This window comes from Podarcis raffonei, chromosome 13 (genome assembly GCF_027172205.1).
Source record: "Podarcis raffonei isolate rPodRaf1 chromosome 13, rPodRaf1.pri, whole genome shotgun sequence".
NCBI lineage: Eukaryota > Metazoa > Chordata > Lepidosauria > Squamata > Lacertidae > Podarcis > Podarcis raffonei.
In genome coordinates, this window is record NC_070614.1 from 42,219,890 (window position 1) to 42,247,638 (window position 27,749).

Sequence of the window (27,749 nt, forward strand, 5' to 3'; positions counted from 1 at the left end):
TGGACAGGATAAAAATGAAGTAAATAGTCATTAGCAGGGTGGAAGACCATCACTCAGACTCCAACCGTAGTGGCTGAAGCCCACTGGAACGGAGGGTGGAAGCCAAACACGAGGTGGAGCCTTTCCGCATCCTCTCCCCTATTGAGTGACACAAGGGGTAACAGAGACTAAAGCAGAGAAAGCTGACAGGTCAGGTGACCCCTTGGGCTGGCTGGAAGTGGGCAGGCAGGCTGAGGGTGGGTGTGGCAGTGCCCATTCGCCTCTGCTGCCCCTCCAGCCTTGAGAATAATGCCGCAAAAATAACCAGGAGAGCTGTAGAAATTCACATTTTATATATATATAAAGGAAAGTTTAATACACTTTTTCCAGAAGAGTTAAATCTTTTGTCTCGGAGCACCATTGCTGCCTAGAGGAGGGGGGCAGCCTTTTGTAAGGAGAAAACAGGTAGCTACTAGGTAGAAAAATAAGGGAGGGAGGATGGACAGTTAGAGGCCAAAGGAGTTGGAAAACAGCGTCAGGTTGATGGAGAGAAAACTCCAGCTTTTCCTAAACACCAGAGAAACTTCCACTTTCAAGAACCAAGGGTTGCCAGCTGCTGAACCGGCGATACCAACCTCACATTTAACAGCCCTGAGTCAGAAAGACACCATATGGCTTATCCTGCATCTCCCGCCTCTTCCCTCCCATCTGCTCTAGAGTGGAAAACGGGACCCTGCTGACTTGCAAGAGGCGGCGGGGGGGGGAGGTGCATGAACTTCTACAGCACTGGATTCCCCCAGCGCACTGCACCATTTCACAAGCCCAAAACAATCCTTGGGGATGCGGAATTGCAAAAGAGGCGGTCTCCCCGATCAGGAGCCGGCAACCCAGTGCAGATACCTTGCTGTGAACAAAGAAATAAGAGAAATTTGAAGCTCCCACTAGAGAAGAGTGGGCATGAACATAGGTCAGAGTTTGCCACCATAATGCTCTCTAGATGTTGTGGATTGCACTTCCCAAGAGCAAGACATCTGGATGGCACCATGTTGGCGACCCCTGGCATACTGAAAGAACATGATCTCAAATCCCACAAGCAGGACTTTCTAGGGCTGGGTCTCTCTATCCACCTCTCGGCTCAAGCTGCAATTATCAGAGAACCCATGTTAGTAACCGCCCTCCATCCCCTTGACTCTCCATCACACGGCCAGGTACAGGGTGATGGGGCAGTGGTCGCTCCCCAGGGCCGTGGATCGGATCTTGCTGTCGCAGACGTTCTCCAGCAGGTCTTTGGAGACCACAAAGTAGTCGAGCCGCCAGCCCACGTTCTTGGCCCGGGCGTTCATCATGTAGGTCCAGAAGGTGTAGGCGTAGGGGGTGTCAGGGTAGAGGTGGCGGAACGTGTCGGCAAAGCCGGCCTCCAGCAGCTTGCCGAAACCCTCCCGCTCCTCAGGGGTGAAGCCGGCGTTCTTCTTGTTGCCCTTGGGGTTCTTCAGGTCGATCTCCTGGTGGGCCACGTTGAGGTCCCCGCAGAGGACGAGCGGCTTGCGGGCGGCCAGGCCTTGCAGGTAGGAGCGGAAGGCCACGTCCCAGCGCTGGCGGTACTCCAGTCGCACCAGGCCCCGGCCCGCGTTGGGGACGTAGGCCGTCACCAGGAAGTAGGAGGGGAACTCGGCCGTGATCACCCGGCCTTCCTTGTCATGCTCCTCCTCGCCTGCAGGGGGGGGGCAGAGAACGGAAACAGTCGCCGGTTACGGAGTAGCAGAACAGGCAACTGGATCTGGTGGCGAACCTAGGTCTCCCCCAGGCCTTGCAGGCCGAGTTTGAATAACAATGTTTGTTTTGATTTATATACCCCTTTTCTTACTCTTACGTACACCAGCAGAGAGACGGTGGCTGGCCCAAGGTCACCTAGCGAGCTACAAGGCAGAGTGGGGATTCGAACCCTGGTCTCCCAGATCATAGCCCAACACTCTAACCATTATGCCACACTAGCTGTTGCCAGGTGACCTTTTTTTCCTTTGGCTACAGAGCTCTTTTCAAAGCACCTCGCCAGGGACTATGAGAGACCCGACGGTCGACCAATTGTCCCAAACTGATTTGCAGCGAAAATTGTAAAAATCCTGATGTTTGGGACTACAGTTCCCATGATTGTTGACCATTGTCCATGCTAGGTATAAGATAAACAAGGGCACTGTTCAAAAGCAAAAGAAACATAGGACTTGCAGACAAAACAGAATAGATTTGCGGCAGAGGACAGTGTAGTTTAGGGGTAAGGGGCCTTTATTAGCCCTTGGGCCGCATTTCTGTCTGGACAACTTTCCAGGGGCCACATTCTGGTGGTGGGGGAGGCCAGAGGGGAAAGTGGGTAAAGTAACTCATACAAACTTTACGTTCACACAGTTTCTACACATGTTCCTCTCTATCCTTCATCTGGACAAGCGAAAGCCATCAGAGTTCAAGGACACATAAAAACACTTCAGGTGTGAAGACAGGGCCAGACAAGAGAGGCAAGACCTGGTGAGAGTTCTGAGGGCCAGACAAGGGGCCTGGAGGGCCCCCAGGGCAGAGAGTCCCCACCTCCAGTAGAGTTTGTCATGGGGTTTCAGAAGTCCTTACCGATACCGTAGGTGACATCGACAGGCTTGGCCTTGGAGAGGAGGGCCACCCCACTGTAGCCTTCCTTGTCGTCAGAGCAGGCCCAGTACTTGTGGGGATAGTCGGCCAGATCCCGGATCTCGGCCGGCAGCTGTTTTTCCGCGCATTTTGTCTCTTGGAGGCAGAGTATGTCCGGCTTCTCCTCACACACCCACTGTGGGGAGAGATGGCTTTAGGTCAGGTCTCCCATCTTCTCACGATAAAAACGGGATTTAGCAGGGTGGGGAGCAGACAGAGAGGGGACTGGGTTAGCTTGCTGATGAACCTAGCTACGTACTGAAGGGATTCCTAGAGTCCTAGAACTGTAGACTTGGAAGGGACTATGAGGGTCATCTAGTCCAACCCCCTGCAATATAGGAATCTTTTGCCCAGTGTGGGGCTTGAACCATGACCTTGAGATTAAGAGCCTCATGCTCTACCGGCTGAGTTTTAGTGTGGTGTAGTAGTACAGTCCTATCTCGGAAGTCGAACAGAATCCATTCCGGAAGTCCTGCTGGAATTTCAAAACATTTGGAAACCAAGATGTGGCTTCCTGCAGCCAATCGGAAGCTGTGCTGGATGTTCGGATTCCAAAGAACGTTTGCAAACCGGACACTCACTTCCGGGTTTGTGGCGTTCGAGAGCCAAAACGTTTGAGTCACAAGGCATTCGTCAACCAAGGTACAATTGTAGTAGTAATAGGGTCAACTCTAGGACCAGAGAGACCTGGGTTCAAATCCCCACCCAGATATGAAGCTTGCTGATTGTGGATTAATTGTTCCGTCTCAGGCAAAACTCCCTCACAGCAGTGCTGTGATGATGTGTATTTATTTACTTATATGCTGTCTTCAACATGCTTCCCCAACATCTCGAAGAATGGCTGGCAGAAGACTCACGTCTGAAACCCGGAAAACCACTGCCAGTCATCACTGACATTATGGACTACAACGGACACATTCCAATAGGCCATCACAGTTCCCAAATTCCTTGGCTCTTATGTACCAAAAGTGCACTGCACAGAAATGAGAGGAGCATCAAGCAAGATATGGGGATCCCCAATATTTGCAAATAATCTTTAGGGGAGTAAAAACGTAAGGAGGAAGAACATCCCTATAAAACAAAACAAAAAACTTAGTCCAATAAAGTCTGAGCATGCAAAGGAATGCTGAGTATTTGAGGGGGGTGGGTGGGTAGATGACAAAGAAAGCCAGATGGGAGAACGGAATGGAGCACCCTGCAACATGGCGTGGCTGGCTGGCTGGCACCCAGAATGGGAGCATTCCGTACAGCAACATTTTGTTGCAGCCCTCACTTGCACTCCTACATCGCTACTGAGAAGTCTGTTCTGGGAGGGGAAGAGCAAAAGGTTGCTTTAAGTCCCAGTCTAACGGCCTGCGATAGAAAAGGCCTCACTATGGCTCAACTCTTCCCTCAGAAGCAGAGGAAAGGTAGGCTACAAATAGATTGCCCTGGTTGTTGGCCTTCACAGGCTCAGTAGCTTGCTTCCTGCAGTCCCAGGGGGATTCCCCGGTTTACCCAAGAGGACGTCTGGTTGCCATACCACTGGCTCCTAATTGCTTCTCTATGAGAGGGCGGGAATGCAACTCTCCCTTGAGGGGCTACATCATCTCCAAGGAAACATTTAACGCGATGGGTAGCCATGGTGAAGCGCAACTCAGGGGAAACGGCTGTAACGAAGGTGGAAGGGGAGCAGGGAAGGACACAAACTGCCAGGCATTCCCCCAACGTAGCTCAACTGTGGCCCTCCAGGTCTGGGACTCCAATTCCCATCATACCATGCTGGCTGGGGCTGATGGGATTTGGAGTCCAGCAACAACTGAAGGACCACAAGTTCCCCACTCCTGAACTACACCATGAGAGGCTTTTTCTACTTTAGATATTGGGGTGGGGAAAATCGCTAAAGAGACTCAAGCTTTTTACAAAATTATGCTCAAAATAAAGTAGAGAGAGAGAAGGGAGGCACATGGGAGGGGGAAGACATACATCCCACACCTTTACTTGCATTCAGGAGTCACCCGAATAAATTAACTGGCGTCAAATCCAGGACACGCAAACAGAAGGACTCCTTCATGGAACCCAGAACCAATTTGTGGAATTCACAGACCACGAGATGTGGCGACGACGGCCTCTTTGAAATGGAATCAAAAAATTCATGGAGGTGGGGGGGGGGCAAGATCTATGAACAGTCATGGGATAAATGGATCCCAGGTCATATTCTGGTAGGGTGGAAGGCAGGGAGCCCATAAAGCAGGGGAACGGCCAGTCAAGGAGAGGCCTGGCCAACGCAATTCTCATTTTGTCTCCAGGGGGCAAGACTGAGATGGAGGAGGAAGAAGCTGGGAGGACAGGATGCAAGCAGAAAGGCAGGCAGATGGGGCTGTGAGGGCAGACTGGGGTTAGCTGGGCAATGCCCCCCCGCATTCCCCCTCAGGGGTCAGCCTCTACCGGTTGAGCCTATTCTTATGCCTTACCTCCAGCCCCTTCTTCTTAAACCAGGCTCGGATTCCATCAACATTCCAGGAGGTGACCTTCAAGGTGTATTTCTTGCCACTAGGAGAGGTGAGTTTGTCAGGGGGGTCTTGGTACAGGATTGGACCATCGGCCTCCTTCTCAGCTTTCGCCCCACCTTTCTTAGCCTTCTTAGGCTCTGGTTCTGGCAAGAATAAAGAGTGAAGAATAAGAAACAATTCGCTTTTCCATAAGTCAAGAGAAACATTGGGGTTCCATGTAAGGTTTGCAAAGACCTACTTGCCTGATTTCATCTAGCAAACAACATTTTCCTCCAAGCAACTAGGTAAAGGTAAAGGGACCCCTGGCCATTAGGTCCAGTTGTGGCTGACTCTATGGTTGCGGCACTCATCTCGCTTAATTGGCCATGGGAGCCGGCGTACAGGTCATGTGGCCAGCAAGACTAAGCCGCTTCTGGCGAACCAGAGCAGTGCACGGAAACGCCGTTTACCTTCCCTCCGGAGCAGTACCTATTTATCTACTTGCACTTTGACATGTTTTCGAACTGCTAGGTTGGCAGGAGCAGGGACCGAGCAAGAGGAGCTCACCCCATTGCAGGGATTCAAACCGCCGACCTTCTGATCAGCAAGTCCTAGGCTCTGTGGTTTAACCCACAGCGCCACCCGCGTCCCTAGCAACTAGGTAGTGGTGGTTTATAAGCATCAGTTTTTCTTTTTTTCTTTTGTCCATATATGAATATTGTCAGTGTAGGCATGTAGCTTAGTGGATTGGGCGGGGAGGCAGGCTGGTTAGTTCTGTGGATTTATTTGCAAGACTGGATCCAAGCAGGTGTGTCATTCATTCATTCACACAAACAAACACACATATAAAGATGCCACACAGGAACCAAGACTGGGGCAGAGGAACACCTCCACCAGAGAAGCGGTTTTACGTAACTCCAGGGCTAGCAACGTAGGATTACGAGCCAGTGTGTTGGTTAGAGGGTTGAGCTAGGACCTAGGAGACCAGGGTTCAAACTCCTACTCAGCTACGAAGCAGTATACAACCCGCTGGGCATGCAATATTATTTATTACATTTATAAATAATAAAATAGATTACTTGCTTCATTAATACATTTCCTTCACAGAGTTCAAGGCAGTGTAGAAAGTTCTCTTTCTCCCCATCCCAATATTTTATATTCACAGTAACACTGTGGGGAAGGCTAGTTACATTGAAAGATACAGTGGTACTTCGGGTTAAGTACTTAATTCGTTCTGGAGGTCCATTCTTAACCTGAAACTGTTCTTAACCACTTTAGCTAATGGGGCCTCCTGCTGCCTCTGCGCTGCCGGAGCCCGATTTCTGTTCTTATCCTGAAGCAAAGTTCTTAACCTGAAGCACTATTTCTGGGTTAGCAGAGTGTGTAACCTGAAGCGTATGTAACCTGAAGCGTATGTAACCTGAGGTACCACTGTAGTGACATCTCATTGAAAGATGGGCCCACAGCACTAAAATCGAAGGTTAGCCTGCCTGCTCTTTGAGGCTTGCAACTGTCAATCACCTGATGCCATAATGACATCAGGAAATCCACCCACCTATCAAAATGTCTCACAGAGTTTGGGTTAGTTCTGGATCCAGCCCTCCAAGTTCACTCAATTCCCCACCTTATAGTAGGTTTGAGAGAAAGACTACAACACAAAAAACATCTGAAAGATTATTCTTAGTAGTAGTAGTAAAAATAATAATTTAATTTCTTATCCATGCCTCACAAAAATAGTGCCAAAGCAGGTTACAACATGAAATATATATATATTAAAAAGTTTAAAACAAATTACAGCCACAAGAACAGGGTGAGTCCTAAAAATATCTATCTCAAGTGTCATATAAGCTCCGTCCATATTCAAATCCATCTTTATTGCCAAGACTGAAGACACTGACCTGCCACTGTCTCCTTCTCCTCAGGCAGGGCTTCACCTTCCTTCTTCTTGCCCCGTTTTGGCATCTTAGGTGCCCAGCTGGATCCTACCCTAGGCAGCTGGCAGCGCAACCTCGCCTGCAGCAGGCTATTGAACAGTGACGTTGTCTCCTGGAGAGGAAGGATCATTATGGTAAACACTCCCAAATGTCCTCCAAACAGGCACCTTCAGTGCCATAAGCCCCACTGACTTTGGTGGCTTTAAAAGATTAGGCAAATTCACGGAGGATAAAGATGAGATGACTGTGTTCTGCCTCTGAATACCATTTGCCAGAAATCACAAGTGGGGAGAGAGTGCTGTTGGCATTCAAGTCTTGCTTGTGGGCTTCCCATACGTCTCTGGCTGGCTACTATGAGAACAGGATACTGGATGGGCCTTTGGCCTGATCCAGCAGGCTCTTCTTAAGATGAATCCCCTAATTATTATTATTTATTAATAATAATTAGTCCCCTAATAATAACACCCTGAAAACACTGCATGGGCAGCTTTCCACCCAGCAAAGTGTCTTTTTGCTCTACAAATATCTGCTCATTCTTAGCCAATTATGATAATTCCCCCAGATCAAATGACAGTGCCCTGAACAAGACCTCACCACTCTGTGCTACAGCTGCCCAGAGCACAGAAATATATGAGGCATAGACACTAGACTGGATTATGCTTCTAGCCAATTCAGGTCTTAGCAAGATGCAATAGTGGGGGCCTTAACCAGTTCGATTTTTACCTGTCATGCAACCACGATGAATTCTGCACCAACTGGATTTTTACCTGCTATGCAACTACGATTGCATATGCACCACTTGGTTGTAGGGGTTCCCCCCGCCCCGCTATGCAACCACAATGAAATCTGCACCAGCTGAGATTTCACCTGCCGCACAACTTTTAAGGGCACCTTTAAAGGCCTTCCAGGGAAAAGAGGGAACAAAAAGCGGGGAGGAGAAACTACCTTATCAATACCCCCTCCCTCTGCAAAGACAGAAGACCGGCTTCCCCCTTCGTTTCTGTATAAATCATGCAATTAATAAAATAAAATAATTATTATTTCCAATTATTTCTCCTCCTGCTCTTACCGCACCAGGATCCCTCCGCTCCCCAGAGACAAAGGCGGAGACTGCAGAGCTCGCACGCGCGCAAGGAGAATGGAGAGCCCGGGAGAGCAGCACGTGGAGTGGATTTGTATCACGTGACACAGGCTGGTTGAAAGGGCCTGAGAGGGCGGGGCTCTCTGAAAGCGAGAGGGAAGATTGCCTTGGTTTTGATGGAGGGAAGGGTATGGACAGTAGTGGTATGAAGGGGTTAAAGAATCATAGGGAGTGTCACGTGGAGAGGGAGTAGAAGAAGTTCGGTGGCTGATGACGTAGCGGGATTCTCTCCGGGCAGCCTCCGCCCCAAAGGGGAATCACAAGTTTTACTGGAGTTATACCAACACCTTAGGTTCTCAGTTGAACTGTGGTGGGGCCGGCCAACGCTAAATAAAATAAATCAGGGGTGGCGGGAGAGTTTGCACAGGATTAAAAAAAAGATGATTATGTTCCATTGCCGGAGGCAGCATCGCTCTGAATGCCAGTGAGTGGCTAAGACTCGCAGGTGGAGAGAGAGAGCCATGCGTTCATGCCAAGGGTTGGCATATCGCTGCCTTCTGCGATGATAAGAATGTGGCGCTGGGTCTAATCCAGCAAGGCTCTTAAAGAGAAGCAATGCTTTTTTAAAATTGTTATTAAAATGCCTATGCTTGCGTTCCCCCCGCATATGGAGGTGGCCGAATGAAAACCAGAAGTCGAGGGCTGGCGGCCTTTTTCTATCTCTAGATTCTCTGCCTCTTTCTCGTTGCCTGTAATCAAAGAGGAGGAGGCGCTGCAGTTTAAATTTCTCCCGAGTTTCTCCCCCCTCCCCGCCTTTCCCCCTCCAATCCCCGCCCCCGGTTCTTCCTCTCATCATCATCATCATCATCTCGCAGTCTTGAGTTTCAACTTGGATCAGGGCAAAGACTCGGAAGCGGGGAGACAGAGAACCCACGTGGAGCCCATCGCCACCCTCTGAACTGGGGGGGAAGAGATTGTAAGCCCGCCTCTGGCTATTTCCTTTGCTCCTCTTCTTTGCAGCTCCCAGCAAATGCTCCGCAATGCTAGTAGGAGGAGGCAGGGCCCCCGGAGGTCCCCGATTCACACGTGCAATATCTCTCTCCCGCAGATGGGAGACGAGATCAAGGCGAGAACCCTTCATTTCAGGTCCTTTGAAAGGGGTTAACCCAACAGCGCACAGTCTATCTATTGGACTCCAACTCCCATCAGCCCTAACCAGTGCAGCCAGCGGTGAGGGATGATGGAAGTTGTAGTCCACAACCACCTGCAGAGGCAATCCGCTTCACCGTAAAAGAGTTAATAAGTTTCCCATAAAACTTTGGCCCAAATCTCTGCGGTTTCTACCTATTTATTCTAGTTCTAACCACTAGAGCAACAGAGAACAAGTCTGCTCCATCTTCTAAGTAACAGATGTTTGGAGGCAGCTGCCAACATCTCTTAATTTTCTCCAGGCTAAACTGGCTCAGTCCTTTCAACCTCTTTTTTTGTCAACGACCTTATTAAAACCTGGTAGCCAGAGCTGGAACTGCCCTGTTTTTTCTCCCAGTGGAACTAAAGCCTGGGCTAAATCTTGGATAGAAAGAGAAAAATCTCAGGTCAGACAAATGTCAAGCACATGCTCTTTAGCCACCTTCTTGCACATGCCCACCAGGGTGGCAAAAAAGTAGACTGGCATCTGTGCCTGTCACCTGCATGGCTATTACTGCATGCTTATTAGAACAGCATGGAGAGCCAGTGTGATGTGTTGTTTAGAGTGTCAGATGAGGACCTGAAGATCAGGGTTCTGCCATGAAGCTCACTGTGTGATCTTGAGTCTGTCACTACCTCTCAGCCTGGCCTACCTCACAGGGTTACTATGAGGATTAAATGAGGAGCAGGAGAATCAGGCACACCGCCTTGAGCTCCTTGCAGATGAGATATACAGTGGTACCTCAGGCTAAGTACTTAATTTGTTCCGGAGGTCCGTACTTAACCTGAAACTGTCCTTAACCTGAAGCACCACTTTAGCTAATGGGGCCTCCTGCTGCCGCCGCGCCACCAGAACACAATTTTTGTTCTCATCCTGAAGCAAAGTTCTTAACCTGAAGCACTATTTCTGGGTTAGCGGAGTATGTAACCTGAAACATATGTAACCTGAGGCACCACTGTACAGCCTTGTGCAAATTAATTGAAACAAAGCATGTTTTCTATCTTACTCGTAATCCTGTACTCAAAACAAACACGGAAAGTCAGTTGATCACTATGGTGTCGGAAGCCTGCAGCCAATAGAAGAGAGTTACTACAGAGCTGGAAAAGAGGTATCCTGACGGTACTGGGATATTGCTGCAGGACCTAGCCCTTGTCACTCATCAAAAGTGGTGAAGAAATTCGTGACAGAGCAGCAAATACAGGTACATACAGTGGTACCTCAGGTTAAGTACTTAATTCATTCCGGAGGTCCGTTCTTAACCTGAAACTGTTCTTAACCTGAAGCACCACTTTAGCTAATGGGGCCTCCCGCTGCTGCCGTGCCGCCAGACCACAATTTCTGTTCTCATCCTGAAGTAAAGTTCTTAACCCACCATTTCTGGGTTAGCGAAGTCTTAACCTGAAGCATATGTAACCCGAGGTGCCACTGTACTTGATTGGCCAGGGAATTCCCTGGACGTAAATCCCATTGAGAATTTGTGGGCTATATGCCTCTGTGCTGTAGGCTGTATGACTATGGAGAAGCTCATTCAGGCGCTGATTCAAGTGTGGTGCAGGGATCCAAAAATCAACAGTGACTGTTCGAAGCTAGTAGACTCCATGCCAAACCGTGTTCAAATGCTGCTTAAAAATAGCAGAGGTCATATCCGTTACTAATGTATGTATATGTGAGTTATGTATATGTGAGTTTTGTACAATAAACTACATTGTTTGTTTCAATTAATTTGCACAAGGGTGCAAATACAATAAATAAATAACCAGGTAGGGCAGGGAAGGGAGAAGTGGGAAACAGGGGGTGGTGGTGGTTTTGATATGTATTTGTGATTGTACTGTTTTCTTCATAGTGGGCTCAGTGGCAGACTTTGGCTCTCAAATTTCTACGGCACCCTGCGCAACATTAAAATTGGGCGCATGCCTCTTGTGCTCTGTTCTACAGCATTGTTGTGGTGGCCCTTGCAGTGCGGTGCCCAGTGCGGCCAAAATGGTCGTGCTACCCTAAAACTGCCTCTGGTGGGTTGGAGGCAACATGGTGCATCTTTGCAACAAAGTAAAAGTTCTCTCTCTCTCTCTGTCTTTCTCTGGCTTTCCAGGATGCTATGCCTGTGGTGATAGGCTTTGAGGGCAGTGCCAACAAGATTGGAGTGGGGATCGTGCGGGATGGAGAGGTGCTGAGCAACCCTCGGCGAACATATGTCACCCCTCCGGGGCAGGGTGAGTGTAGCCGTTCTGCCACTTGATTCCTCCGCCCTGTGTTCCCTGGGGCGCATGTACCCTGCACTGAAGGAATGTCACATTTTGTGCCTCATCCAAATCCTACACCGAGCCAGAACCCATGCATGAGATGGGAATTGAACAACTTTGAGTGAATTGCTCTTTTTCTTCTTCTTCTTCTTTTTTTTTTTTGCCATTCTGGAATTATATTTTGCATAATTCCAGCTTTCTTTAGTGTTATTAATTCACGTTTTGCTAGTTAGGGGCAGGGCACTATTTGACTGTCTCTCTGGCTTCTGATACCTTGCCAATGCACTTTCAAAGCACAGCTTCTCCATCTTAAGGTTTAGGAACATGGCTGCTGTTTTTTTTTTTAAAAAAAGCTGCAATCTTCAGGATTTAAATTACAGTGGTACCTCGGGTTAAGTACTTAATTCATTCCGGAGGTCCAATCTTAACCTGAAGCACCACTTTAGCTAATGGGGCCTCCCGCTGCTGCCGTGCTGCTGCCGTGCAATTTCTGCTCTCATCCTGAAGCAAAGTTCTTAACCCGAGGTACTATTTCTGGGTTAGCGGAGTCTGTAACCTGAAGCGTCTGTAAACTGAAGCGTATGTAACCCGAGGTACCACTGTATCTGCTGTTGCAGAATCTCAGCGTACACAGAGACAGCCCTGAGTATGCTTCTTCCTTGCCATTCTAAGTTCTACAAACATTTGCGTAATACTTTCTCTTGATACACAATTTGGGTTTTTGGTGGGTGTGCAGAGGAGTGTGGACAGAGAGAAGGGGGGCAATATACACTGAATTTACACAGCCCTCCTTAAGAGATCTGCCTTCAGCTTTCCATGTCTCCCTGTCCTGGTGCCTTTTTCCTTCCTCCACATTCCAGGTTTCTTGCCAAGTGACACAGCGTGTCACCACCGGGCTTGTATCCTTGCCGTGCTGCAGGAGGCCCTGCAGGAGGCTGGGCTGAAGCCACAGGACATCGATGCTGTGGCTTTCACCAAGGGTGAGTCCCTCACATAATTCTTGCTGGGCAGCCGCCATTTTGAATTCCTCAAGGAGACTTACCAGACGGGTGACCTTGAAGACCAGGTTGGAGGTTCCTTCTAATGCATCTCTCTGCATTCAGGAAACAAGAGGCAGCATTGCCACAGTTCAAGGAAACATTTCAGTCAGGCGCAAGCACTTGAGCTGGTGTGGGGCACGGCCAGTGAGGGGGCAGGGCCTGAGCAGAGGTCTGAGGGCCAGAAATAGAAGCCTGGAGGGCCACATATCCCACCTTGATATTTTATGATAAGTAGCAGTTTTATGATAATAACACTAATAGTTCTTGGGTGGAAACAATGAAGAGAGTATTGAGGAAAGCACAGTCGCGATTAGGATGTGAGAGAGGCAAATTCCATCTGGTCCTGTTGGCCTTAAACATCTTTTCCCCTCCCTTATCCAGGTCCAGGCATGGGTGCCCCATTGGTGACTGTAGCAGTTGTGGCACGGACGGTGGCCCAGCTGTGGGGGAAGCCTCTGCTGGGGGTGAATCACTGCGTGGGGCACATCGAGATGGGGCGGCTGATAACTGGTGCCCAGAACCCGACTGTGTTGTACGTCAGCGGTGGAAACACGCAGGTAAGATCTTGTTCTCACAGTGGCCAACCAGATGCCTCAGGGAAGTCCACAAGGAAGACCCAAACACAACAGCAACTCTCCCCATGTGTGATTCCCAGCAGCTGGTATTCAGAGTTTTGTACTTGGGTGCTTCTCGATGAACCCTTTAGCCCTTTTGGGGGGGTGAAATATATATTTCCACAGTTGCCCTTTCCACAGTTCTCCGTCCCGAGTCTTGCTGTGTTTTGAACGCTGCAGCAAAGAGAGGGCAACCTGTGGCCTTCCAGATGTTGTTGATGTTCTCCAGTTTCCATCAGCCAGCATGGCCCGTGGTCATGGATGATGGGAGTTGTAGGCCCACAAAGCTATTAACTCGGATGGCTTTGCTCTACTTACATTGTAGGAGGCAGTATCTTTCTGGAAACTGCAGGCAGGGAGAGGGCTCTTGGGCTCAGGTCTGGCTTGGGGGTTCCCATCTTGGGCGTCTGTTCAGCCACTGTGAGAAGAGGATGCTGGGAGATGAGCACTTGGCCAGGTCCAGAAAGGCTCTTCATAGGTTCTCTCTCCTCTGATAGGGGAGGGAAATTATAGGTGTCTCCCCCCCCTCTCCCAAGCTCTTCCCCCTCTTACGGTAATTTATTTCATCTTTTGTATTGGCTGGCTGGCTCCCCATCCCACTGCTTGGAGATTTCAACCCTAGTTCAGCACTTAAGGTGTTACCCCGCAAGCTCTCTGAGTGTGTTTTAGACCTATGGTCTGGAGGTGTCCTGAGCATCATCTCTTTCACCTCTCCACCCCACACTCAGGTTATTGCGTATTCTGAGCACCGATATCGTATATTTGGAGAAACCATCGACATCGCCGTAGGGAACTGCCTGGACCGCTTTGCTCGGGTGTTGAAGGTGAGCAATTGAAAGGAGAGACAACTAGGACTGGGCGATACCTGGTTTTTGACATCGCGATATGTCACCAGCTAAACACCGTGGTATCCTGACACATCACCACGTCTGAAATGAGGATGAAGCTACATAGAGGCACTGACTAGCTTCCCAGTTTTTGCCGCATCATGATTTTTGCACAGCACACACATATGATTTGCGATATATCGCCAGGTCAAAAATTATGAAACCAATATCACTATATGGTCTTCAAGCCGGTTTTGAACAATATATTGATATACCGCCCAGCCCTAGAGACAACTACAGATAAAATGGGGAAGAGGAGAAACTTATTCACCACCAGTGTGGTGTAGTGGTTAAGAGCGGTGGACTCGTAATCTGGTGAACTGGGTTCGCGTCTCCGCTCCTCCACATGCAGCTGCTGGGTGACCTTGGGCCAGTCACACTTCTCTGAAGTCTCTCAGCCTCACTCACCTCACAGAGTGTTTGTTGTGGGGGAGGAAGGGAAAGGAGATTGTTAGCCGCTTTGAGACTCCTCAGGGTAGTGATAAAGTGGGATATCAAATCCAAACTTCTTCTTCTTCTTCAAGAAAAAGTGGTATATAAATGTAATAAATAATTAAGAGCTGGCCAGTCCCCCCCCCTCTCCAGGCCCATAACCTTACCTGCCTGAGACTGAGAGGGGTGGGGATAGAAGCAACGCACAAAACAATGGAGAAATAATTGACTGCTTCTCTCCTCCTGTTTACTTTCCCCTTCTCTATCTCTCCTTCACCTTGGGGACTGATTTTCCTTATGACTTGGAAGGGGGCGGAGAAGGGAACATTAGCTGCCAGAGATGCAGAAAATGGAAGGCGAGAGCCAAGTGATAGCTTCCCTGTTTCTCCTCGTGTGCAATTTCTATCCCTCTCCACCTTTCTCTGACTGTCGCTCAACAGGTGGAACTCTCATTTGGTAGGGCTGCTCTCATGGGATGAGTATCATACATAGCCAAATGGCTCTCCAATGGTCGATCTGGCTGGTTCTGTGTGATGGGAAGGGTGATGGTGCCTTACGAGGCCGTATAGAGTTCTGACAGCTGTGTTGCCTCTCTTGACTTAGATCTCAAATGACCCCAGCCCGGGCTACAACATTGAACAGATGGCCAAGAAGTGAGTAATGTAAAAAGAAAAAAAGACATACACACATTTTGTGCAAACATGTTAAATTTTTCACTAGCTGCATGAGTTGCACTGGGTTTTTTTCTGTTTCATTCTCAACCCTGCCCCGGCTTCGGAGAAAGTTGTTCAGTAATAGTTTGATCTACACCCAGAATTCGGGAAAAGAAAAGGGACTAGGAATTGCCAATAAATGCAAAAGGAAAAGTGTCCTGTTTGGGGCACATCCCAAATTGGGATTGAGCCCCGATTGCTAGAAGTCCAAACAGGCTTCTTTCAGACTTTCTGAGCTTTCCATAAATGCTATATTCCCCATTTTCAGCCCTTTATATGCAATGTGCGAAATACACACACACACACACACACACACATACACATATACATTACATAACATAACATAACAGCATAACATCACATCACATCACATCACAACATAAAACAACATAACATAATATAATATAAATTTTACTAAGCAAAGCTGAGATTACAGATTGCAGGGCAGGGACCTAGACCCTGTTCTGCTGGGGATCGGGACCCCCACAGGGGAAGTAGTCACAATTACCAGCACCTCTTCTAGTCTCTCCAAGTCTAGGCAAGTCAGGTCAGGGCCCAGCAGATCAGGACCCTGAACAGCTCCCAGTGAGCCTCGTTGGCTTAGGTATGGAAGATGCTCTCCCAGCAAAGGTCCTAAGTTACCCTGAGGCTGGCAGAGTCTTCTCTTCCAGTGGCTCTACGTCCCTGGGGAGGACTGCCTGCAACCCTTCAAGGGCCCTGTGGCCAGTTCTGCAGTCTCGTGCACCCACGTGGCTGCAGAGTAGCAAAAGCTACAGCGGGAGTCATTCCCAGAGTCTGAGGAAGACAGGAGAACCACGTCCTCACTTGGGGTGGGGGACACTGCAGAAGAGGATGCTGAAAGTCCTCCAAGTGTGGCAGCTGACGAGACCCTGAAATGGGGGACATGACTCTTGTGCCTTGTTACGGCATCATGTAGAAGGAAAGTGTGATGATTATAAGAACGTTATACTTAAAAAGCAAAATAATGAATAACAACAATTTAACATAATATAAAATTTATTGTACAGGTAAATAATAATAATAATAACAAATGTGAGTTCACAAGATTATTTGTGGCAGGAAAATCCTGATGATAACCCCACTGTGTATATTTCTCATCAACAAGGTTTTAGGTTGCCCAATGCCTAGCTATATCCTTGGGAAGACTTGTTTTATGTATTAAAAATATAACACACACACCACTTCTTTCCTGTCACAGACAATTGTATAAATTTGTCCCAAGGTGCACGTATTGGGTGCCTTTCCCCACAATTTTAATGAGGCCTAGTGCGTTGTGGTGTATTTTTAAAAAATGGACACAAACAAACTGGATTCTAAGGGGACTGGACACCTATAAAACAGCCTTGGGATGTGAGAGGGGGACTTAACACATTCTGCTTCCTACACAGGGGCCAAAAGCTGGTTGAACTCCCCTATACAGTGAAAGGCATGGATGTGTCGTTCTCTGGGATCTTATCACATATAGAGGTAAGGTTAAATCTTGTTATCTTCCATATCACCTTTCTCTCTGTGTGTTGGGGTTTCTTCTGCCCTTGAATGCTGGATGACAGGCATGGGACTTCTTTCAAACTATAGTCTGACTTCAAGGCAGGAGAATGGGTTGAGCTTGTGCCCGCTTGTAGCTGCACAGCAGCCTTGCCAGGAAAAACGGTGGCAACCCTTCTTCATTCCCCCTTCTCTTCCTCTCCCTGTGCAGGAAGTGGCTCATAGGATGCTAGCTGCAAAAGAATGTACTCCGGAGGACCTCTGCTTCTCCCTGCAGGTGAGGAACTAACCAGACCAAGGCCTAGGAAGCGGCTGATATGCCGCCTCTAGGGTTGTCATATGAACATAGGAAGTTGCTTGAGTCAGACCATTGGTGCATCTAGCTCAACGGCCTCGGTCCAGTATACCTGAAGGAACGTCTCCACCCCCATCGTTCTGCCCGGACATTGAGGTCTAGTGCTGAGGGCCTTCTGGCGGTTCCCTCGCTGCTAGAAGCCAAGTTACAGGGAACCAGGCAGAGGGCCTTCTCGGTAGTGGCACCTGCCCTGTGGAACGCCCTCCCACTGAAGGAATGGGTTTCTGTGCAGTAAGTTTAAAACTGACTCAACCCCCCCCCTTTTGTTCTTTCAAAAGAGAGCACTCTAAAATGCGTAAAACTTGAGCTGTTGAGCAAAAAACATAACAAGGACACAGCTGCATAAACAAGCTCTCTCCTTTATCAGTCACGGCAAGGGATGACCCTGGCTCTCTAGGGGAACAGAGAAAACACGTCAGTACCTTATCTTATGTGCTGACCACAAAATACGCGCAGACCGATGTCCGGGAAAACGCCAGAAGCGTGTTCCTGGAGATGATGACCTCTTTCCTCCCAGATAAGGAAGGAAGATCCTTTTATGGTCAGAAGTACAGGAAGGAAGATCCTTTTATGGTTAAGAATACCAGAGCAAGAACATATGTGATGTCAACCTACATACATAGGCCAACGTAGTTGGGTTCCTAGGGGAGGAGGGAGAGGGTGCCTGGAGGATATATATACTGCATGAAACTTCTCATTTCTTTGGACTTGCTCTGGACTTGATCACACAAGTGCCTCCAGAGAGCAGAATAAACTCTTTCTTTGAACCAACCTCGGTGTCATTTGACTTCCTTCCTCCTGTCCCGGAGCAACGCAGACCCAATCGGTGAACTCCAATAAGGCTACACCACCAGATGTCAAAGAGAAAAACAACTACCAGACTTTTAGAAGACATCTTGTTTAATAGGTTATTGTATTTTAGTGTTCTGTTGGAGGCTGCCCAGAGCAGGTATTGATGCTCTCCAGGGTTTCATGTAGGAGATCTCTCTCAGCCCTGTCTGGAGATTATGGGAACTGAACCTGGGATGTTCTGATGCTCTACCGCTGAGCTTGTGGCCCTTTCAAGGCCACCCACTGTTGGGCAAAAGCATTTCTGGTCCATCCTCCTGAGCAGCTGCTTTTCAGTCCTATTTGAGGAGGAACGAGCAACAATGGTGCTTTCTAGACCAACTTAGTGTATCAGCTGCTTCCAGGTCAACCAAGAAAGAGGCAGCAGGCCTCTTTAGAGGTTGCTTAGCAACTATGAAGGGCCTGATTCCTCTCCTTACCCATCAGGGCAGGCAGGAGACGGTGACACACTTTGTGCCCAGAGATGGAAGAGAGTGGGACCAGTGGGTGGGCAAAGGTACCCACTGTGGCAGTGGGAACCTAATTATGATGCCCACATAAATCCAGGGCCTGGGGCTCAACCTGTGGCCTACACGCGAGACTCAAAAATGAATGTCTTCATAATTGTTTTGTCTGTTTTGTTTTCTCTCTGCCCACCAGGAGACTCTGTTTGCTATGCTGGTGGAGATAACAGAACGGGCCATGGCGCACACAGGCTCTCGTGAGGCACTGATCGTGGGTGGCGTTGGCTGTAGGTGTCACCAAGCAAGTGTGGTGTGAATGGCTGAAGCCGCTGCCCCGTTCGCGTTCTGAATTCTCCTCCCACCTCTCCTTCCCCAAACAAGTCCTCAGAACGATTTGACCTACACAGTGGCTCCATCTGCATCACTCGCCCTTCCCGGTGCTTTCTCATCGTTCCCAATGTATGCTCTCAAAACTGAGCTGGGACCCTCTGTTTTCAGCCTCCGTTGAACGGTGTCACATCTAATTGCTTCCCCACCGTTTCTGTCTTCAAAATCCTTAATTTTCTCACCTGTGTTTCACCCAGCAACAAATGCTTCTTTAAAAACTCTGGCTCAGCCCTTTCTAATTTGGAGATTTCCACATATGTGTCTCAACTCAAGTTACCATTCCTGATCCAAGATGGCCGCCAACTTGGATGTCTTTCTTTAAAAAGAGGATTAGGCAAATTCATGGAGGATAAGGCTATCAATGACTACTAGACACAATAACTATGTTCTTTCTCCACAGCCAGAGGCAGTATATGACTCTAAATACCAGTTGCTAGGAATTACAGGTGGGGAGAGGGCTGTTGGCCTGGTCAGTAGACTCTTCTTACGTTCCTCATTTTATACCCACAACTGTTCTGTGGAAACAAAATCCAAACTACCTGTGTCCACCAGGGCAGTGTTCTTTAACCTTGGGTCCACAGATGTTGGTGGACTACAACTCCCATCATCCTTGACCATTGGCTAAACTGGCTGTGGATGATGGGAGTTGTAGTCCAACAAGACCCAAAGTTGAAGAACACTATCCTGATCTTGAAGAAGGCTAGGTTTGCTATAGACAGCCAAGACTGAGACCCACCCACCCACCCACCTGTTAGGTCAGGCAAAGGCAAACTCTGCCCTCCAGATGTTTTGGGACTACAACTCCCATCATCCCTAGCTAACAGGACCAGTGGTCAGGGATGATGGGAATTGTAGTCTCAAAACATCTGGAGGGTCAAGTTTGCCTATGCCTGAGTTAGGTTCTTCCCTCGTTGGAGGTGGGCAGGTGCCGAACATACAAAGGTGCTTTTTCTGGCATGTTGTCGGTTTGCCCTCACTGAGTGCACAGCATACATTCCCTGTGTTCTTCCTCTCCAGGTAATGAGAGGCTGCAGGAGATGATGGGAATCATGTGCAAGGAAAGAGGAGCAAAACTCTTTGCTACGGATGAAAGGTAAGCTTCCACCTGCCTGCTTCCATTCCAAGACCCTCCCAGATTTGGGCTCTCATGAATTTGCGGCAGAATGGTTTTCCAAAGCTGTTTTTTCCAGATTCATAAACATGGTTAACGCAGAGGGGTAGCTGCGCCCTTTTGTTAAAAAGTATTTTGCAGCAAAAGCAACCAAGAATCTCGTGGCATCTTCAACTTCCGGTTGGCGCCAGCGCTAATGGCCGCCTCCCGCTGAGCTCCGCTCAGGGAGGCTTCTTCACGAGTTCGGGTCTGACCGCTACGGCGAAGCGGGGACCCCTAAAATCTCAGGCGCAGAAGCCTGAGAGCAAGGAGGCTCGGTGGGCACCTTAAGCGCCCCTCTTTACTGCAAAGGAGCCTTTTTAAAGGCTCCGGAGTGGCAGCGGGGAGCGCGGTGCTGAGAGCCGCTACCCAGCCCGTGAAGTGAAGCCGCGTCGCCATTGACGGAGAGCGCCGACTTCTTCCTGACATTTGGATTACAAATTGGACTACCGTGAGTAAGACTGAGCAACAAATTTAAAAGGAAATAATTACAAATTGGCTGAAAGCGGAGAAGGTAAAAAATAAGGAAGTCTGCCTTCTCCGGACTGCATGTAAATAAAGCATCGAAACAAGAAGCTGCAATTGACAGAAAGTGCTTTAAAAGTGACGGACTCAGGCATTGGACTCAGCTCCCCCCCTTGGCAAGCAGGGGCAGGGGGGGAAGATTTATGAACTGTCTTACCTGCATGAAAGAGGCTTAGAAGGGAAAATTCTGCCGTTTTAAACCCTTGGGGAGGACTGCCTGGGAGTGAGCTACCGGGACTGAGAACTGTCATTTGAGACTTGCTACAAAGTAGGTGTTTTGCTGGATTACAATTAAAGATTTGATCTGACAGAAGTCTGGAACTTTGGAAAGATACAATTTGGCTAGTTAGAAGATATTGGACATTTGGTTGCCACTTTTGTTTATCTAGGAAGGGAACTTTTGTTACTTTGTATTGGAAACTCTGAACTGCTCCATCTAGAGGCTGTAGGGAAATAGCTATTACTTCTCATTGCAAGGAACAGACTTGTGGAATTTTCCACCTGAAAGTGATTCTCGTGGGAAAGACCTTGGGATATGAGTGGCCCAACAGAGGAGAGAACAACAAGGGCCAAAAGTAAAGCTGAACAAAAGAGAAGAGGTTCAATTGTACCACCTGCAGCTCCCTCCATGGATACAGTAACAATAACAAAGGCATTAGTCAAGATAAATGAAACCCTAGAAGTGCTAACAAAGCAGAGCACTGAAAATTCCAAACAGTTGAATCAATTATCAACAAAATTGGACTTGAATACAGAGACTATAAATAAATTAGTTCAAGAGAATGAGATAACTAGAAAGATTGCAGAGGAGGCAAAAGTTTCGGCAGAGGAAGCAAAACTTTCTGCAGGAAATACACAGGAACAGATAGTACCAGTCTGTAAAAAGCTGGAAGAACATGATGCTGCTCTGTCTTTATTGGAACTACAGAGAAAAAATAAAAATTTGAGACTGAGATCGATTCCAGAAAATGAAAAGGACAATTTGATAGACTATTTGACAAAAGAATTTCTGGAATTTTGGCAGGACAGCTTGAAAGAGGAGGAATTTAAGATAACAACTGCTTTCAGACTGGGAAGGAAACAGAACAGAAAGAGCCCAAGAGATTGCCTTATAACTCTGAGATCTCAGGAGGAGAGAGATAAGATATTGAATTTACATTTCCAAACAGCCCTTGAAATTGAAGACTCGCGTGTGCAGATTTTTAAAGATATTCCTAAAAATATCTTGGAAGCGAGGACCCACTACAAGGATTTGGTCACTCTATTGAGAAAGAACAACATATTATTCAGATGGGAGTTCCCACAAGGTCTGTCTTTTAATTACAAAGGAAAGAAAATCAAGATAAAAACAGTGCAAGACAAAGAACAGTTCCTGACAAGAAATGAGGAAGATCTTCTTAAGGAAACGGCGGAACCTACGGATCTAGAAAATCTACCAGATATTTCAAATCTATCTTTTGGAGCTAGAAAATCAACAGAAGAAGATCTCCTTGGTGCTGTTGGAGGGGCAACCGAATAAATAACAAGATGTCTCTGAAATTCTTAAGTTGGAACTGTAATGGTTTGAACCTTCCTAGAAAGAGACGAGAAGTCTTTCATATTCTGAAAAAAGAACAATTGGACTTGATTTGTTTACAGGAAACCCATGTGACTAGGGTACACCGAAAATTACTTATCAATAAAAGATTAGGACAAGAATTTATTTCATCGGATAAAGTGAAGAAAAGAGGAGTGGTGATTTATGCAAAGGAGAAGTTGGCCCCTAAATTAATATTTAAAGATGAACAAGGAAGGTATTTGGCAATTGAAATCCAAGTACAAGGAGAAAAACTATTGATAATAGGAGTCTATGCACCAAACGAAGGGAAGTCGGAATTCTTTAAGAAACTGCATGAGACACTAATAGACTTTTTGGACTACAATGTAATCTTAATGGGAGACATGAATGGAGTGGTCTCTACAAATATGGACAAAGCACAAAAACAGGTGATCTCCAAGGATGGGAGATTACCTAAGACATTTTTTGAAATGACTGATAATATGAACCTGATTGATATTTGGAGAACAAGGAACCCTCTCGAGAGAGAGGGAACCTTTTTCTCTGAAGCAAAAATGACATGGACGAGAATCGACCAAATATGGATAACTAGTGGGATGGCAGCAAAGGTCAAGAAAGTGGAAATCTGCCCAAAGACTTGCTCCGACCATAACGCTGTAAAGATGGAAATGAACCCAACAACAGCTGGTTCCTTCAGATGGAGGATGAATGACTCCCTATTTAGAGATGAAGAGGTATATAAAAAGGCCCAGAAGGCGGTTAAGGACTACTTTGAGATAAATCTGAGAACAGAAGTGGAAAAAAGAATAGTGTGGGACGCAAGTAAAGCTGTCATGAGAGGATTTTTAATACAACAGAATGCCGTAAAAAGGAAGAGACAGAATGAGAGAAAGGATAAGATCATGGAAAAAATAAAAGAAGGAGAAAAAAGACTGAGATCTAAACCAAAGTCTCATGAAATTTTGAGAGAAATTAAGTTTCATCAGAGACAATATATGGAATTGATGAATCAAGAGATAGAATGGAAAATAAAACAAATGAGACAAAAGACATTTGAATCGGCAGATAAATGTGGGAAACTTTTGGCATGGCAATTGAAGAAGAGACAAAAACAGAATACGGTTACCAACTTAGAAGTTGAGGGAAAGAACATTTATAAACCAAATGAGATTAGAAACTGTTTTCAGAGCTATTTCAGGAGACTCTATGCACAAGGGCCGGAGAACGAAAAAGAAATTGAAGAATTTCTTTAAAAATATGGGTTACAAAAAACTTCGGAACAAAGTAGAGTGATTTTGAATCAGAAGATAACTGATCAAGAAATTGAGGGAGCCATTCAAAATATGCAATTGGGAAAATCTCCAGGACCGGATGGACTGACCTCCAGATACTACAAAGCTTTGAAAGAATGGCTTATGCAACCGCTGAAGGAGGTCTGTAACGAAATTTTGGAGGGGAAGAAGGCACCTGAATCGTGGAAAGAAGCTTACATTACACTTATACCAAAGACAGAGACCGATAAGAACCAGGTCAAGAACTACCGCCCTATATCATTACTCAATGTGGATTACAAAATTTTTGCAGACATTTTGGCAAAAAGACTGAAAAGAGTTTTGGTGGGGGAGATTCATAAAGACCAAGCGGGCTTTCTTCCAGGAAGACATTTGTCAGACAATGTGAGAAATATAATAGACATTATGGAGTTACTGGAAGTTAATATTAATACTAAGGCAGTATTAATATTTGTGGATGCGGAGAAAGCCTTTGACAATATTTCTTGGAGTTTTATGAAAAAGAATCTCCAAGGGATGGGGGTAGGCCAAGGTTTTGAAAATGGTATAAGTGCAATTTACTCTGAGCAAAAAGCAAAATTGATTGTAAATAATGTGGTTACAGAAGAATTTGCTATTGAAAAAGGGACACGACAGGGATGCCCAATATCCCCACTACTTTTTATATCTGTCCTGGAGGTTTTATTAAACATGATTAGAGAGGACCAGCTGGTTAAAGGGATCCAGGTCGGAGCTAAACAGTACAAACTGAGAGCATTTGCAGATGATTTAGTTTTAACCTTACAAGAGCCAGACACTAGTACGAAAAGAGTTTTAGAACTAATACAAGCATTTGGTCAAGTAGCAGGTTTTAAGTTGAACAAACAGAAAACGAAAGTACTGGACAAAAATTTAACAGCTGTTGAAAGGGAAAAGTTTCAGAGTGAAACGGGTTTAATGGTAACAAAGAAGGTGAAATACCTGGGGATTAATTTGACATCTAAGAATGTGAACTTATTTAAGGATAACTATGAGAAATGCTGGTCAGAAATTAAGAAAGATCTAGAAGTATGGTCAAATTTGAGACTTTCCTTGTTAGGCCGTATTGCTGTTATTAAGATGAATGTCTTGCCTAGAATGTTGTTTTTGTTTCAAACATTGCAGATTTTAGACAAAATGGATTGTTTCAAGAGGTGGCAAAAAGACATATCTAGATTTGTCTGGCAGGGCAAAAAGCCCAGAATAAAATTTAAGATATTAACTGATGCAAAAGAAAGAGGGGGGTTTGCCCTGCCGGACTTAAAGTTGTACTATGAATCAGCAGCGTTTTGCTGGCTGAAAAGTTGGCTGCTTCTTGAAAACACAGACATTTTGGATTTGGAAGGGTTTAACAACAGATTTGGCTGGCATGCATATATATGGTATGACAAGGTAAAAATTCATCAAGGTTTCAAGAACCATATTGTTAGGAAAGCATTGTACAAGGTTTGGACTCGATATAAAGATCTGTTGGAAAACAAAACCCCCAGGTGGCTGTCACCAATGGAAGCTAAGGAAGTGAAAAAACTTAATATGGAATCCAAATGGCCAAAGTATTGGGAAATTATAGAACAGGAGGAGGGAAAAGTGAAATTGCAGAGCTATGAGAAATTGAAGTCAAAAGTAAGAGACTGGCTTCATTATTATCAGATAAATGAAGTCTTCAAACAGGACAGGAAAATTGGCTTCCAGGTGGAGAGGTCAAAATTAGAAAGAGAGCTATTGGAACCCAACACTAAGAACTTGTCAAGAATGTATAACTTGCTGTTGAAATGGAATACACAGGATGAGACGGTCAAATCAGCTATGATTAAATGGGCACAAGACATTGGTCATAACATTATGTTTGCTGACTGGGAGCAGTTATGGACCACCGGTATAAAGTTCACGGCATGTAATGCCTTGAGAGAGAACATTATGAAAATGATTTATAGGTGGTACATGACCCCAGTCAAGCTTGCAAAAATTTATCACATGCCCGATAATAAATGTTGGAAATGTAAGGAAACTGAAGGTACTTTCTACCACCTTTGGTGGACGTGCCCAAGGATCAAGGTATTCTGGGAAATGATTTATAATGAAATGAAAAAGGTGCTTAAATGCACGTTCGTGAAGAAACCAGAAGCCTTCCTCCTGGGCATGGTAGGCCAATTGGTGTCAAGGAAAGATAGGACGTTTTTTATGTACGCTACAACAGCAGCAAGAGTACTATTAGCGAAGTATTGGAAGACACAAGAACTACCCACACTGGAAGAATGGCAGACTAAGGTAATAGACTATATGGGACTGGCTGAGATGACCGGCAGAATCCGTGACCAAGGGAAAGAGACGGTGGAAGAGGATTGGAAGAAGTTTAAAATCTATCTTAAGAACTGTTGTAAAATTAATGAATGCTAAAATGTTTTGGGTAACGTAAAATAGAATTGCAGCGATTAGCAATTGGATATGAGAAATAAGACTTAAAGAAAGTATTATATTGATATTAGGGGATGCTGAAAAGATTGTCAACAGGGATGCAGAAAGGGGAGGTATGGGGAAGTCGCTGAAAGAAGGCTTAAGAAATGAAAGGTCAAGAAATTATACGTGTTTGTATGTTTGTTTGTCTTGTATTGTGTTGTATTGTCTTGTATTATGTGTGGAAAAAACTAATAAAAAAATTTATAAAAAAAAAGAAGCTTTTGTGGGCCCACGTTGTCAGATATGCAAATTATAGGCTGAGCAAGTTTGATTCTATTCACCTGGGCCTTGATCAAGACAAGAGTTTGCCCTCCCGCTGCAGATGTTAAATTCGTACCGCAAGATAAGGGGACTTGCATTGTGAATGATACTGCATTGAGCTTTACTTAGAAGCACCTAAATGTCATCTTTGCATTTTGTGGACGTCCGGCCCACCCCACAGCTTACTGTTTTATTAATCCGGAGGCAGTAAAACTCCAAACTAGGAGTGAGCCCAGAAGTCCCAGCATCGCCGACACCACCTCAACACCTCTTTAACCGTTATTCTTCTCTGCCCGTTTTCCATCCAGGTTCTGCATTGACAACGGGGCCATGATTGCACAAGCTGGCTGGGAGATGTTCCGATCAGGGCAAATCACTGCGCTTCAGGATTCGTGGATTACACAGAGGTGACTGTGCCTTGTTTTGTGAGGTGGGGGAGGGTATCTTGAGTGCAGATCTCAGGCGAGGTTGGCTGCAAGCCCAGGCTTGGGCTGTACTGCAGGAGAGCAGAGCTCCGATGTTGCTTCAGCAGCTATCAAACGGAGATGGTGGAACCTTATTTTTGTTGCCAGCCCTGCCCTCAATAGTAGGGAACCATAACATGAAAAATTTTTACAGGTAAGTTGGGAAGACAGAACAAAGCGCTGCCCAAATGCAGCCTCAATCTGGCCTTTTCCCACCTTTCCGCAGGTATCGTACGGATGAGGTGGAGGTGACTTGGCGTGACTGACCACTGCTTCTCTCCGCATGGAAGCCATGTCTCCTGAAGGCGATAAACAGCCAGCTACATAGACATTGCGGGCAGGAATACCAGGGTTGCTTGAATCGCCATAGACATTTGATGGGAAACTAATTCGAACCAGAATAAATGCTTTGGCTTTTGTTTAGAAGCTCCTGTGGTGTTTTCTGTCCTAGGCCGCAGAAGCTATTAAAAGTAAAGGGACCCCTGACCATTAGGTCCAGTCGTGACTGACTCTGGGGTTGCGGCGCTCATCTCGCTTTATTGGCAAGGGAGCTGGCGTACAGCTTCCGGGTCATGTGGCCAGCATGACTAAGCCGCTTCTGGCGAACCAGAGCAGCGCACGGAAACGCCGTTTACCTTCCCGCCAGAGCGGTACCTATTTATCTACTTGCACTTTGATGTGCTTTCAAACTGCTAGGTTGGCAGGAGCTGGGACCGAGCAACGGGAGCTCACCACCGACCTTCTGATCAGCAAGTCCTAGGCTCTGTGGTTTAACCCACAGCGCCACCCGCGTCCCACCTCAGAAGCTGTTGTGTGAATAGAAAAAAGGGGGGGTGCAATGTACCTTCTTCCTTTCGAAAAACTAAGGTGTGATTTGTGGATGGGCTTACTTGAACAACCCAAGACCTAATCAAGAGGGACCATGGAGGTCAGAGATGGGGAATCTCCCCCGGCCCCAGGCCTGAGGGCCATCTTCTTTGCTGGGGGGCCACACATGCAATTGTTACCTTTTGTGCAGTCTGCTAGCTTGTACACCACACACCTCTCCATCGTCACCCAGGCCAGCAAGAGGCATTCTCAGGGTTCAAGAACACATTCCTGCGAGGCAGAAATACTCAAGGAGGATGTGAAGCAGAATTGTTGAGGGGTATGCCCTTGGAAGACAGTGTGGTGGTGGCTAGGGAAGGGGTGCTGTCTGGGGAGAATCTAGAGGGCCAGATAAGCATAAGAT

The 27,749-nt window shown here is 46.7% G+C and overlaps 2 protein-coding genes across 3 annotated transcripts; one reads left to right on the forward strand and one right to left on the reverse strand.

The window, feature by feature from the left end:
• Window positions 1–313: 313 nt before the first annotated feature.
• Window positions 314–8,235, reverse strand: APEX1 (apurinic/apyrimidinic endodeoxyribonuclease 1). Of its 2 annotated transcripts, none has more exons than XM_053363847.1 (5): window positions 8,127–8,235; window positions 7,022–7,169; window positions 5,106–5,287; window positions 2,596–2,788; window positions 314–1,690 (listed from the first exon to the last, which is right to left on the reverse strand). In XM_053363847.1, the coding sequence occupies exons 2-5, from the start codon at window positions 7,083–7,085 to the stop codon at window positions 1,176–1,178; spliced, it is 954 nt and encodes a 317-aa protein (XP_053219822.1). In that variant the 5' UTR covers window positions 7,086–7,169; window positions 8,127–8,235; the 3' UTR covers window positions 314–1,175. The 2 variants fall into 2 exon arrangements, with proteins under 2 accessions (XP_053219822.1, XP_053219823.1); XM_053363848.1 differs by lacking the exon at window positions 8,127–8,235 and adding an exon at window positions 7,781–8,104.
• A 770-nt stretch (window positions 8,236–9,005) lies between these two features.
• Window positions 9,006–26,944, forward strand: OSGEP (O-sialoglycoprotein endopeptidase). The gene is made up of 12 exons (XM_053363846.1): window positions 9,006–9,114; window positions 11,417–11,537; window positions 12,428–12,547; window positions 12,989–13,164; window positions 13,950–14,045; window positions 15,144–15,193; window positions 16,663–16,741; window positions 16,971–17,036; window positions 18,603–18,693; window positions 19,811–19,886; window positions 26,363–26,461; window positions 26,745–26,944. Exons 2-12 carry the CDS (start codon window positions 11,423–11,425, stop codon window positions 26,782–26,784), a joined length of 1,008 nt encoding a protein of 335 aa, XP_053219821.1. The 5' UTR covers window positions 9,006–9,114; window positions 11,417–11,422; the 3' UTR covers window positions 26,785–26,944.
• The last annotated feature ends 805 nt before the right edge of the window (window positions 26,945–27,749 follow it).

Coding starts and splice junctions, on each gene's coding strand:
- APEX1 (XM_053363847.1), bottom strand. CDS start 7,085: ATGCCAAAACGGGGCAAGAAGAAGGAAGGTGAAGCCCTGCCTGAGGAG. Junction 2,789..5,105: donor TTAAGAAGAAGGGGCTGGAG/GTAAGGCATAAG, acceptor CTCTCCCCACAG/TGGGTGTGTGAGGAGAAGCC. Junction 1,691..2,595: donor CGATGTCACCTACGGTATCG/GTAAGGACTTCT, acceptor CCCCCCCTGCAG/GCGAGGAGGAGCATGACAAG.
- OSGEP (XM_053363846.1), top strand. CDS start 11,423: ATGCCTGTGGTGATAGGCTTTGAGGGCAGTGCCAACAAGATTGGAGTG. Junction 12,548..12,988: donor TGCTGTGGCTTTCACCAAGG/GTGAGTCCCTCA, acceptor TCCCTTATCCAG/GTCCAGGCATGGGTGCCCCA. Junction 19,887..26,362: donor CTCTTTGCTACGGATGAAAG/GTAAGCTTCCAC, acceptor TTTTCCATCCAG/GTTCTGCATTGACAACGGGG.